Below are 13,853 nucleotides of genomic sequence, written 5' to 3' on the forward strand. Positions count from 1 at the left end.
CCCAGGGCTCATAATTATGGGAAAACAGTGGTAGAAGTAAGAAAATGCATGGACCAAATAGAATATACACTGTTCAGAATATTTGAATAAACATGAGCCTTTAACATTTGCAGCATATTACGATTTACTGGAGATAAAGTGTTCAAACTGTTTTCAGAAAATGCTGAAGCGTAAGACATTATAGCTAATACCCAATGGCATAATTGAGAAAGCCAACGAATACCTCCCAAAAGTCAATTTGTGCTTCATTGACTATAGAAAGGCACCATATTACACTAAGTCAGCCATGTCAAAAAATGCAATCTCCTTAGGAAATAGGGAATCTATTCTAATCTAATCTAAATAGGGAATATCTAATTTTCCTAATGTGAAATCCAATCACATGAAGTCTGGACAGAACACTGTAACACAAATTAGGTTCAGGACGATGAAGGAATGCGACAAGGCTTATTTGTTTAACCTACATACTGAATATATACTGAGGGAGGCTGGACTGGAAGATAAGCGTGGTTTTAAAATTGCAGAAAAAAATATCAACACCCTGCAGATGACACTCCTCCACTAGTTGAAAATGCTAATAATCTCAATATTTAGAAATGAATGTCAAAGACTACAGGGAAAAATGGGATTGCAATTAAATATCAAGAATTTATATTATATCAATATTAATTGATCATAAGAGAGATAGCTACCGGAATCAACAATGTAGATATTAAAATGGTAATTAGCTTCTACCTTTCAGAATTGACTATCAACAATAAAGGAGCCAGCAGTCATGAAATATACAGCAGCTATGGTAGCATAGCTACCATATACACTTGCTATGGTAGCAGTTAAGCAGAGCTCAAGATAGGACTCCACACTAATTACTCTTAAGGAATATTGATGCCCCACAACAAATACAGGAGACAAAATCCTTGCACCATTCTTTTGCCCTCTCCAAACTTTATATAGTACAGGTAATCCTTGATTTACAACAATTGAGCCCAAAATTTCTGTTACTGAGACATTTGTTAAATGAATTTTGCCCCATTTTATGACCTTTCTTGCCACAGTTATTAAGTGAATCACTGCAGTTGTTAAGTTAGTAACACAGTTGTTACGTGAATCTGGCTTCTCCATTGATTTTTCTTGTCAGAAGGTCGCAAAAAAGCGCATGACCCGCAAACCATCATAAATGTGAGCCAGTTGCTAAGCATCTGAATTTTGATCAAATGATCATAGGAATGCTGGAAAGGGTGTAAACTGTGAAAAACGGTCAGAAGTCACTTTTTTCATTGCCGTTGTAACTTTGGTCACTAAATCAACTGTTGAGGACTACCTGTACAATAGGTAGTACACAGGAACACAGTTATCATTTTACTGTTCTTCAATCTTTCGCCACCATTTGTCCTAATTGTTTAAGGCAAAAATCCGATTCAAGAGTAGAACATAGAGGGAGGAAAAATAACAACTGCGAGACAGTGAAAATGACAACTCTTTCCCTCTCGGCATTTAATGCTTCTAAAAATTAGGAATAAAGTTAGAGCACCAGCGTTCCTACCGTCCCTGTCCTAATGTTCCCTTTAATTGTATTCACTTTATGTATTCAATCCATGCTTATACTTATATATATATATTATCTAATATGTAATCGACAAAATAAATAAATAAGTGTAAGATCTAGTCTTGAAAAACCACCAACACCAGATCGTGTTAAGAATTTTCTGTATCTCTTTGCCAGTATTTATTGCTGGTCCGGATTTTTCCAATTCAGATGTGTTAACATTTACAGATACTTTTAAAGCTGAACGCAAGAGAAACGTTCGAAGTCAAAAAGAAACAACAGCGTTTCCCCAAGCCCGCTTTTTCCAATGGAACAACCGCAGCACAGGGAGAGAAGACGGAAGTAGGCGAACCGTAAGACATGCACAGACACAAAGCAATTGCTAGAGGTGCCCGTTCCTCGAGATACCTCTAGGACTACTCATCGACCTCTCCATGATCAAAACGAACGCGGTGCTGGGCGGTCTTTGGCAGAAAGCCGAGGTTGAGGGGGGGGGTGGTAGGTTGTTCACGTGACCATCTCGCGTAACGCGACGGCGCCTGTGGCTCTGAGTGGCGCGTTTGCGGCCTAGTTTCCTTTGCCGGGTCGAGAAGAGTGGTGGCTGTCGGGCCTGTTCTCTTCGGCCGCTGCTTTCGGTGAGAGAGCGGGGCAATGCCCGTGCAGCTTATTGTTATGGATAAAGAGGCGGGACCGAGGAGGGATGGGGTTTTGGCGACTTGGGGCACCCGTGGTCGGGGGCCCTCCAGGAATGGGGGTGGGCTGAAGGTGGCCCTTTTGGAGCTTTTCAGGGAAGGTTGTGACGCGTTTTGGGGGGAGGGAAGGGGGGAGAGAGAAGGTTTGGATGCTTCCCTTTTTCTTTTAAAGCATCGTGCTCCATGGTGGGGGGAAAAGGGGGTGTAGAGGGCGACGAAAGCGATAGGGGCGATACCGAAGGCCACTCTGACGAGGCCTGAAAGCCGGCCCGTTTGAAATAGATATCCCCCCCACCCCCCCCCACGAGCCCATCCATCCGTGTTGCCTTGCATGCAGTAACCTCGGCGCTTGACCAGCGCAGCATCGAGAGGTGAATTGGCGTGTGTGAGGGAATCATTGCGAAGCAACCCTCCGCCGGCAGGCAAAAAGATCGTTTAAAACACGAGGGTGGTGGTTTTTGTTTATTTTTGGAAAACTAATAAACGAATTACGAGGGTGTTTTTTTTTAAAAAAAAAAACTAATAATCTCAGAGACTCCACAAAGATCCGTAAGAGGAGCTTTTGCGGCCCGGCAATCGTTTTTTCAGAAAGCAGCTCGTTTAGAAAACGGTATTAAAAGGGCTCGTTATCACCTTCATCGTTTCTTGAAATGGAAGGTTTTGTAGAACCGTGCGAGTCTCATGGTGTAGGATCAAATCACAACCGCTACCCTAAGTAGTGATTAATTATCCCTGAAAAGCACCACAGGGCTGTGCCGTTTTTAAAATACATTTGTAATCTTATATTTGCTTATTTGAAATTAAAGCCAAACTGACTTTTTTAAGGGGGATTGCCCTGTAAATTGGTATTAACAATGTGCTCTAAGCCCCAAAATATTTACCTGAAATGAAATCTAAACGAATTAAATTTGTAATCCAGAAAAGAGAAGGTAATCTCAGAAAAACAGATGGTAAGGTAATGAGAAGATATGAGGAGATAATCTCAGAAAGACAGGTGGTAAGTTGACTTTAAGTGCATCTTTTGTGTTTAGCTTTGAAATGTAGTTATCCATAGCCTGTTAGCTGCTTTATTGTATTTCAAGTTTTAGGTGCTTGGTGTAGTTTCTTTTTCTTGCTTTTCTCTCCTTGCTTCAGTCAAGGTGCCAGCAATTAAAGAAGAAAAGGTGGCAGCTGTGGCTAGGAGGGCCTTTGCACAGTCTTGTGCTCCAGTTCCTAGATCAGGAGGCTCTGTCCACAGTCACTCATGCCTACCCATTGGGCTACTGTAGAGTAACACACACTACATGGGCCTACCCTGCAAGAGTATCTGGAAACTTCAGGTGCAGAATATGTGTTTCAAGAACATCACATATTGTATCTCTGTTCCACAAGCTGTATATGTTGCCACTTTACTCTGGGTCCAATTCAAGGTCCTGGTATTATTCTTTAAAGCCCTTCCTGGTGTGTGACCAGGTTATCTGAGAGACTGCCTCCCCCCTATTACATCTGCCTGCCCCTGTTAGAGAATGCAGGCTATGGGTTCTGTCTGCTAGGGATTTACACTTGATGGGTACCAGGTATCCACTTGATGGGTATCATTCTCCCAGTCCCAACAGTGAGGCTCCATCCCTGTTGATGTTCAGGAGGTCCTCAAGACCTGGTTTTGTTACCAGGCTTTCTCCCAGGGGATCAGTGAAACCTTATAATGTGTTATAATGGTTGCAGCTGATAATTACTTTGCCATACAGTTTTTCATTTTTAATAATGTTTATTTTAAATTTTAAGAATGACTTATGTATCTATTTTAATTTATTGTTGCACAACACCATATTGGTAAACTGTCTATATTTTTAATAGTTATTAGAAATTCAGGGACTTTTCTTTGGCAACTTCTCTATGTGCGCTTGATTTTTGTTTAAGTCATAACATTTTTTTATAATGTTCTTTCTGCATTAACATTTTGATTGAGTTATAAAGTAATGTAAAATACAAAGTAAATAGGAAAGCAGTGGGGAGGAAAAGAGGAAGGAGGCGTGAGGAAAGGTAAGAAAAAAAATAAAAAGAAGCATTGACTTCCAACTCTGTTACAGTAAAATAAGGCATTAACATCAAATCACAACGTTTTGCTTTTTCATAATAATTTCTATAGTGATCAGTCTAATCAGTAAAACCCAAAGTCAGAGTTTCATTCTTTGCCATATCAAGCACGAAGTTCAGAAGCGGTCTCCACGTGGAAACAAAAGTACCTATAATGTCTAGTGATGTGATTCCTGATATATCTTTTATCTTTTTCTCTATTCTGTTTTATAGTTTCAAGGAAGAAAATGTGTGCTGTGTTTATTTTAGAATTTGCAGAAATATTCATAGATTTTATCCTTATACCAAAGTAACCAAACCAGAACAATTGATTATTAATAAAGTATTACCGGTTCTTGAAAATGCCACTTGATACTAACTTCTGTTATTTCCTCATATAGTTACAATAATTACTTGGGAACAGTTAGATTCTGAGAGAAACAACTGATGAATATAGCTGAATCATTTGAATTATTCAGAAGTATTTTGCTCATTTGTAAGACCATAATGCTACATTAAATAATGTTCTATATTGTGTAATACAATTTTTTGATAAGTATGTCGTTGGTCAGTGTCTGGTTTCATCCAGTTGTTTGGATTTTTTTTTTTTTTTACTCAGTTGGAAGAGTAACATTTCCCTTTTGTTTTCTGCTGTTTTTCTGTTTGCTGCATATTCTTCATTTTGCATATTTTCATTTGCAGAACTTTTGTTTATTTCGTAATTTTAAATTTTTAAAATATTATTTAGTCAGCCTTTTCTTCTTTACTTGTGACCCCTTCTGTTTCTGAATTAATCTGATTCCCTCAGAAATCTTTCATGGATCAGAAATTGTTCTGTATCTCTTTGTTATTGGTTAATCTTCATTTTATCAGTCATATTTTGATTGTTTAAATTATTTTTAATTTCTGAACATTAAACCACTTAAATTTGCTTTTTGAAACTTTGCTTTGGAAATACCATAATTGGGAAAACTAGAATAGAACTGTGTAAAGCACGTTCCACAACTGACATTTATAATCACATAAAGTAATTAGTATGCTTTCATTTTTCTATTCTTAAACTTTGGAATTTTAATAATCTGCCTTCAGATGACTTTTTATGTGAAAATAAATTAAGTGAAAGATGCTGTCAAATAAATATAGAATTATAGCCTCATCTAATCTGCTTTTGATTATAAGAATGAAGAGACGAAGCACTTTTTGATTGAATATTTATTTTGTTTAATTTATTTTGCAATTCTACAAAATCATTTAAAACAGATTATATCAAACTTAAATCTGAGCATCATGTATAAGGTTTTATTAGCCTGCTTTTTTTAACACCCTAATAAAAGAGTATTGATCTTTTCTTTATCAGCCCCTATTAGAAGTAAAAGCATGTCAAAAATTCAGCAAATTTATAGAGTGCAATATCTCATCTACAAAACTTTTTGTTTCACTAATCCATATAGAAGAATCTTTAGCACAGATGCACAGCAGACCAACAACAGATTACTTTCCACTTCTGACAGCTCACTTTTTGTGCTGATTATATGAGAAAACTTTTCATTTCCAGTGTGTCCAATCTATATAGAATTATAGTAGACTAGCATCTAAGGGTGGATGCTATATGACTTTGTTGTCAACTAGAACGGTGGATATCAGTTTGTTTTGTCTAATCCATGTTTCCATGTTAAATATGCAAAAGACTATGTGCAGTCAGTTCAGGAATCAATTGGAAATGCTGGAGGAAGGAGAGAATGATTTCCATTCTTCCTCCACCATTTCACTGTACTATGTACAGTGTACACTGTACACTATGGGTAGGTAGAAGGGCACTTCTGACATAGTATATAAAAAGCTAAATAGAAGTGGTGTGACCATAGTTCATTCCGTTGTTCCTGACCTATACGAACTCCTTGTAGTTGTACATGCAGCATGGTTACAAGAAGAGTGCTTAAATATAAGATTGCAAAAAATAATCAATAATCCAGAAAATAGCATAAATAAAAACTCCAGCTCTGTAAAGCAGCAAAAAGAAAATATCATCTCACGATAGACATTTTTGAAAAAATGTTGGCAGTTACCCTGAATTACCTCACAGCAAGATGGACAACAAACAAATTTAATAAATAAATATAAATAAATAAATAGAACACATATTATTAGCTTCAGAAAGTCATATGGGAATGGATACCAGGGATTTGAACCCATTGAGCCTGTTTCACAAATGGAGTGCTGCTACAGAAAAGACCTATTGACCAATCATGTTCAAATTCTAGTTGGAAGAAGATTGCAGCATACAGATAGTCGTCGATGTATAACAGTTCATTTAGTGACCATTTGAAATTACAATGGCACTGATAAAAGTGACTTACGGCCATTTTTCACATGACCATTGCAGCATCTACATGATCACAAGATCAAAATTCAGATGCTTGGCAATTGCTTTATATTTATGACAGTTGCAGTGTCCCAGGGTCATGTGACCCTGTTTTGTACCTTCTGATAAGAAATGGGAAAGCCAGATTCACAACCATGTTAACAACTGCAGTGATTCACTTAACAATTATGGCAAGAAAGGTTGTAAAATGAGGCAAAACTCAATGTCTCACTTAACAGAAATGATCTCATTTGGGGTCGTAAGTCGAAGACTACCTGTATTACAGAAGATTGTCTCCTGTATCTTTAGGCTAGTGTATTTTGTTAACTAATGATAATATTTTAAACTGTAACAAGAGTTCTTTCGGTATTTTTCTAAAAAATTCTTTTTTATTTAAGACCACTAAAATTAGGCTTGATAGAATTAAACAAATGATTATTGGTTGCTGGCCCTAAATAATTTAGAATAAATCATTTTTACAGAAATTTGAGGAGATTTTATAACCGGTAGACACATTTTTCTAATACAGTCAAAAACTACATTAGTTGATAAGAACGCTTAAAGAGGTATTATTTTTCAGTTGCATAAAGATGTATCTGATTTTGTCCAATGAGCCACTGAATTAGATCCTAAGAGAGCTGAAAATAACATTTATGAACTTTTATTAAATGTATCTTCCACTAAATTGTTGGAATTACTCTGGATATTTTATTGCAATGATGAACATTATAAGAAGTTTTAGATGGCTGAAGCTTTGTAAATTTTAAATGAAATAAGTTATATGTTCCTTTAATTTCCTTATGTTTTATATTTCCAAAGTACTTTGTTGTTCTGTTCAAGTGATCCCACTTTTATTTGGTATCTTTTTATATTTAATCTTTGGCACATTGGGAAGATCTTTTTAAGGATACATTACAGTTCTGTTCATTATTTTATTCTATAATACATTAAACTCTCCCTTTATTGTGGAGTTTCAGATTAAATAAGATTCCTTTGCTACCATCATGGTTTGTTAGATAGAAGTCAGAAGTGAACATTAGAGTGAAAATGTTTTTCCTTGATGTCAGTTTGACGTAATTATGATAAGAAAGACCTCTCAGTATTCTACAAGTGAGGTGTGACTCCATCTCTGCCTTACAGTACTAGATTCAGTGAATGAAAAACTCCTTTCCAGAAAGTGGAGACTCAGCAGGCCTCATAGAGAGCATCTGGAGGTATAATTTGTACTCCAGATGTCCCATCTATATGCTGGAATATTATGAATTATTTGAAAGTATAAATATTTGAGGCAATACATATCTTGATCCAAGCTACTATTTTAATATATACATTTTATTAATGTTATTATTCATGTAAAATAGCAAAGCCCTGAATTTACTTTCTTAGAATACTCTCATTTATTTTGTAGTAAATAGTCCAGAAGAGCTGTTATTTCTGTTTATCTTATCTAAATTAATATTTCTTCACACATTATTATCCTCAAAGGAATATAGAGATAACTTTCATAGGAAAGTCTCTGTAAATACTCAGTAATGGACATTTCAAAAGATCCATGGTTCTGAATCTGATTGCTCTCTGCTTTTTTTTAGGTTCTTTTAAAAATGTCTTTTCCACCTCACTTAAACCGTCCTCCAATGGGAATCCCAACCCTTCCACCTGGAATTCCACCTCCACAGTTCCCAGGTTTTCCTCCACCTGTACCTCCTGGTGAGTTACATCAGAAACTCATCAAATTAGTCTCATTTTCCCATCTCTGATTAATAAATCTTTAAAATCACAATTAACTAAATATAACTACTTTGGGTAAGTAAAATAATCTTTATAAATATAGTTTTCTTGCATTTCTAGTTAGTAGGTGTTTTAAAATTGTGGTTGATTCTTGATAAACTGTTAACACAATCTCTCTTTACAGGGACACCAATGATTCCTGTGCCAATGGGTATTATGGCTCCTGCACCAACGGTAAGCATAATATAAAATACAACTTACGTAAACTTTATGGAAATAATTGCAAGATTTTATTACTTTTATGTCATCTTTCAAAATATTAGTGTCTAACTAATAATAGCAATTAATAGTAATCAATTACAAAAATATTGAATACTGCTAGCCAGCTGGTGCAAAGCTAGATTGCCCATTGTAGTGTACCGTAGATAGCACGCATGTGTGAACAAAATGAACTAACAATCTTAGGCTGTCAGAATTACTCTGTGGTAAACCTAATTAAATCTAACTTTGATTATTGTTTGCAAAATGTCTTGAGATCATTGCTAAATTGGAATGATCATTACCATTGCCCCAATAATCATGGTTGAAGCCAAGAAGGAAAGGTTTTACAATAAAGAGGAAGGAATGGAGTTTCTTAATTGGCATGCTCCAAAAATAAAAGAAAAATCACTTGTAAAGAGTGAAAATTTTATTTGTGCTGATCTCCATTTCTAAAAGATCATTCACAGGGATGGGCAATTTTATGGCTGTTGGAACCAATCCTGTGGCCAAATTTGGTGGCAAAACTTCATATCAAAAAGTACATAATGGAGGCATTAACTTTAAAATACACTACTTGCTACTCTAAACATTTCAAATCCCCAAAATAGAGAGGAAAAGCAAATACTGAACCTATTACATGACTGGGTGCAATCCAGGGAGCCAAAATAATAGCTTTTAACAAAGTCACTGCCAAATTCAAAAAATGACCATCTCTATTTTAATTAAAACTTCCAAATTTTAAGGAAAGTTATTCCTCTCAGGTGGCATTTTAAATATGAATCAATATATGTAGATTGTTAAAAAATTATAAATTTAAATAAAAATATTCTGAATTTCTGTATAATTTCCCATTTGGATTATTTTTGTATGCAGGTTGATTTTTGCAGAATCGCCTGAAAAAAATTGCATGAAATCTCTGTTGTAGAGAAAGCTATTCAGGCAAAATTAATTAATACTGAACTTCAAAGTAAATGTAACTCAGGATTTATATAGCATTTGTTTTCAGTAATGTATTGTTTAAGTTATTTGACCATTTTGTTGATACGTTAAATAATGTGGTGGTTCTTTATTTCTGGACTTTTTCTTCTAATGAAGATAAGGATTTTTCCTATCTGAAATTTAACAGTAGGAATCTCTTTATTTTCAGGTATTGGTTCCAACTACAGTGTCAATGGTTGGCAAGCACATGGGTGTTAGAAAGGAACATCCAGGTCTAAAGAACAAAGAAAATGATGAAAACAGTGGCCCCACCACCACTGTCTTTGTAGGCAACATATCTGAAAAGGCATCAGACATGCTTATACGACAGCTTCTTGCTGTAAGTAACATAACAGTATTAGAATTTAGTCCTGCAGATTGTAATTCAAATATTTTGACATTATCTGTTTTGTTATACTTGTGTACTGATTTAAAATGCTCCATTGGCCAAGGTTTAAACTTGCTACTTATGGTATTTCATTTCTGTGCAGAATTTTTCATCTCAGATTCATATGATAATGAATAGTTCCTCTCATTTTCTATATACTCACAAAGTATCATGTAGATGTGGGGGGGCCTTTCAAATCTTTTGGATGCTAGTTGTTGCACAGCCATTGATAAATGATAGTAGTAATTACAGTAATTATATATGGAATACCCAATATTATCTTGCTGCATTAGCCAAATAAATTTCCATTCCACTACTGCTGCCACCATGCCTGGCCCTGGCCCTAATAAAACATCCTTCGTTGAGGTTAGAAATATTGCTTAGGCATGGTCTATGAAATCAGAATTTGGATGATACAAGTAGCAATATTTTTGCAAAGAAAATACTTAATACAGTGGATAATTGTTAAGCGTTGTCAAGATACTTGTTTTCTGGTGACCATGTGGATAAATATTTTAGCAATCAGATGTGGCTATTTCAAGAGTAGTCTTGCAATCCACTTTTTGTCATCTTTCTACTTTATCAATTATAGTCATTTTTCCTACATCAGCCTATGCACTATATTCCCAAAAGATGTGATTTTTTTTTTGCTTTCTGACCGTCTTGAAAGAGCATTAAGTCTTTATTTGGACCAGGAGTGATTGATTTTTGCAGTTAATGGTATTCTTAGTAACTGTCCAAATCCATAATTCAGGGACCTCTATCTTCTTTGTATAATAATTAAATGTATTAATCGTTAACAGGAATTATTCTAGAAGGCATTTCTTAAAAATAAAACTACTTGGGGAAGGCTCTTTTCTTCTTAAAATGTATATTCAGCCATTATCCACCAACATTTATGCCTTTTTAAACAATGTTTTTCAGAAATGTGGATTGGTTTTGAGTTGGAAGAGAGTTCAAGGAGCATCTGGAAAACTCCAAGGTATGTGCATTTTCCAGAAAATAAGACCGAGTCTTATTTTCTTTTAGACTTGAAAATAAGCATTTTGCCTTATTTTCGAGGCAGTCGTACTTTTTTTGAGGTGCAGCAAGCCAGATTCAGTGACCTGGATGTGCAGTGGACGCACCGTCGCCTCCATTTCGAATCTTCAGCGTTCAGAATGGAGGCTTTTTGGCGAACGGGAGGAAAATGGGGAGGGGGATTTTCCTGCCTGTCATCCTTCCCTCAGTCTGTGCTGAGCTTGAGGAATGGTTGACATTCATATATATGAACATACAAGGTTCGTTAAATTCCTCATATTCTTTTATTTTATTTATTTGTCATATTTAAGAAGTGCCCATCTTCCTCACATGAACTCTGGGCAATGTACAATAAAATATTAAAAGCATAGAAAATAGTATGTAAAATTTGAAAGAAGCAGGGAAGGTTAAAAATTGATGAAAAGGCAGAGGGGAGGGCTTTCAGTCGTCACTGTCATTAGAAGTGAGGAAAAAAATGATGATAGGAGGTCTTATTTGGTAACTGCAGTTGGCTTAATGAACTGTATTTGCACAATGCTGTGGTCTTCAGTGGTTTGCCTTAGTACCATCAAATTGGTGACAATATTTCAGTACTCCAGTTCCTATCTTTATGTTATGTTGCAACAACATAAATCACTATGTCATTTTGAAATTTATTATTGCATTTGATCAGCTATTTTGGGCTTTTACTTATGAGACAGCAACATAGAATAGACGCTCCTAACTTAAAACACTTGAATGCATAGCCTTGACCAGACATTTTTTCTGAATATTTAAAAATGTACTTTATAGAAGTCTTTATAACACATAAAATAATTTGCATTGAAAAGCAGTTCTGTAATTGTTGATACAGACATTTGCCGGTATGACTTCTAAATTTATATTCTAAATTCTCAATTATTTCTAGCTTTTGGATTTTGTGAATATAAAGAACCCGAATCCACACTACGTGCACTGAGATTGCTACATGATCTCCAGATTGGAGAAAAGAAGCTACTTGTTAAAGTTGATGCCAAAACAAAGGCTCAGCTGGATGAATGGAAAGCAAAAAAGAGGGCGTCCAATGGGGTATGTATACAAATTAAGAAATATATAAAATAGAAAATAATTGACAGACATACTTTCCCTATATCTCTCTTGTTGCTTTGTTTCTGTTCAGTCAGTTGTGTTGAGTTTATGGTTCTTTGTAGATTAAGCTCCACAGTACTCCTTTGTTTTCCAGTTTTCATGATCAAGAGTTATAATAAATACTGTAACATTTGCTAAATGTTATAGATTTTATTTTTTACCTTACAAATGTGAATGTATGTTAGGGATTTGCATTTGGAAGCTGTAGGCCAAATACCTTCCCATGTTTATGCAATTTTGAATATGATTGTTGTTCATAGAATTAAAAATGGCAGTGCTTTGACATAATTCTTTAGGAAAAAGAGATCACATACATTCTTTGTTTAAGGAATTTAATTTTATATGTGGAGGCTTATCATTCGCTGCCAGGCACTGTATCTATATGAAATATCAGGCCAGCACAATCAGCCAGTCACAAAATGATAATCTAAATAATAGCCATAATTTTGAGCTTGTACCGTTATGACAGAGAAGTTAAGAAATTTTCTGTTTGGAAGTTGTGAGTTGTAGAACAAAGAAAGCTCATAGAGCAAGTCCTTGTTCAGCAACTGCCTTGCTAAATGACCATTCACAAATTATATAATAAATGATAGTTTAAAAATCATTTTCGGACCAATATGTGCACTTACAGCCAAATGTTTGTGCCTGATAAGAACAAACGCCAGAGAGTAATACTGGTAGAGCTCCATGAGAGAACTTTTTCTAAAAGGGTAGCAGCAACCAAAGATCTTTACAGCATCTTTCTCTCTCAATCAAATGGTTTGCTTAGCAACCATTTTGCTTAGCAGCCATTTGCCAGAACCAATTGCAGTTGCTAAATGAGGACAACCTGTATTTTCATTTCTGTTATCTTTAAACACTCATGCATTTCATGTAATCCTGAATAAAAGGAAAATAATTGATATTTCAGGAAAATTTTAAGTCTTTTGCTTTTATGAGTTAGAGCATACAGTTATTTTGAAAACTGTGGAAGAATTAATCAAATTAGTTCTGAATAGCACTTTTCACTTTGCAAAATTATTTTAATGTCAGCTATTCAATACCCTCTGTTAGCTCTTTTCAAGCTGTTCTTAATACGACAGCTTCTCTGTCAGCTGTAATCCCTTCCCTCCTCCTTCCCTTGCTTCTTAGCTACTGCTGCTTAGTGAGATTTTCTTTTTTCTGTTCTTTGTTTCTTCACCTGGCATTTGACTGGATAAACTGTCTTGGAATTTAAGGTGAGAGTCCCTTTGGTTTTCTCTCTAAAGAAAAGTTTTAGCAATTATTTTTTAAGGTCACCAATCATTTGTTACCGTTTATTGTAAAGAATTTGAGATAACATCTAAAGAATATTGAATGGGGCACAATATTTCTTTAAAATCAATATATACATTAATTTAATAAATACATTTATCTTCATAATCCGGTTTTGTTTGCTATTAGGATTGCAATCAGGGTTGCATTGTCATCTTTAGAAATATGAACATGTGCTGGAGGTTTATGAGGAATTATTCAAAAAATTAAATTGCTTAATTTTTTATATTTGTAATTGTTATAAGCAATCTCATTAAACTGTTAGAATGTGTTAAATGTTTTAAAACTAAAATAATGTAAGTTGAAAGAAAAACAAGGTGACTTGTTCCAGGTGTTATATAACTTTCTTGGAAATTATATTTTAGCGATGTTTAGAGACAATATACAACAGAATACAAATAA

At 35.0% G+C, this 13,853-nt stretch overlaps 1 protein-coding gene across 3 annotated transcripts in view; it reads left to right on the forward strand.

Annotated features, from left to right (window-relative positions):
• The first annotated feature begins 2,030 nt into the window (after window positions 1-2,030).
• The window catches only part of RBM25 (RNA binding motif protein 25), a 38,641-nt gene continuing 26,818 nt past the window's right edge, over window positions 2,031-13,853 (forward strand). For 2 of the 3 annotated variants that reach the window (XM_058161941.1, XM_058161943.1), the window contains exons 1-7: window positions 2,031-2,181; window positions 3,158-3,235; window positions 8,245-8,362; window positions 8,568-8,617; window positions 9,792-9,962; window positions 10,935-10,992; window positions 11,938-12,098. In XM_058161941.1, the coding sequence (XP_058017924.1) occupies window positions 3,197-3,235; window positions 8,245-8,362; window positions 8,568-8,617; window positions 9,792-9,962; window positions 10,935-10,992; window positions 11,938-12,098 (597 nt within the window). In that variant the 5' untranslated portion in view covers window positions 2,031-2,181; window positions 3,158-3,196. The remainder of the gene's footprint in view (window positions 2,182-3,157; window positions 3,236-8,244; window positions 8,363-8,567; window positions 8,618-9,791; window positions 9,963-10,934; window positions 10,993-11,937; window positions 12,099-13,853) is intronic. The other variant, XM_058161942.1, reaches the window with a different exon arrangement.

Source organism: Ahaetulla prasina, chromosome 1 (assembly GCF_028640845.1).
Source record: "Ahaetulla prasina isolate Xishuangbanna chromosome 1, ASM2864084v1, whole genome shotgun sequence".
In the NCBI taxonomy this organism is placed as follows: Eukaryota; Metazoa; Chordata; class Lepidosauria; order Squamata; family Colubridae; genus Ahaetulla; species Ahaetulla prasina.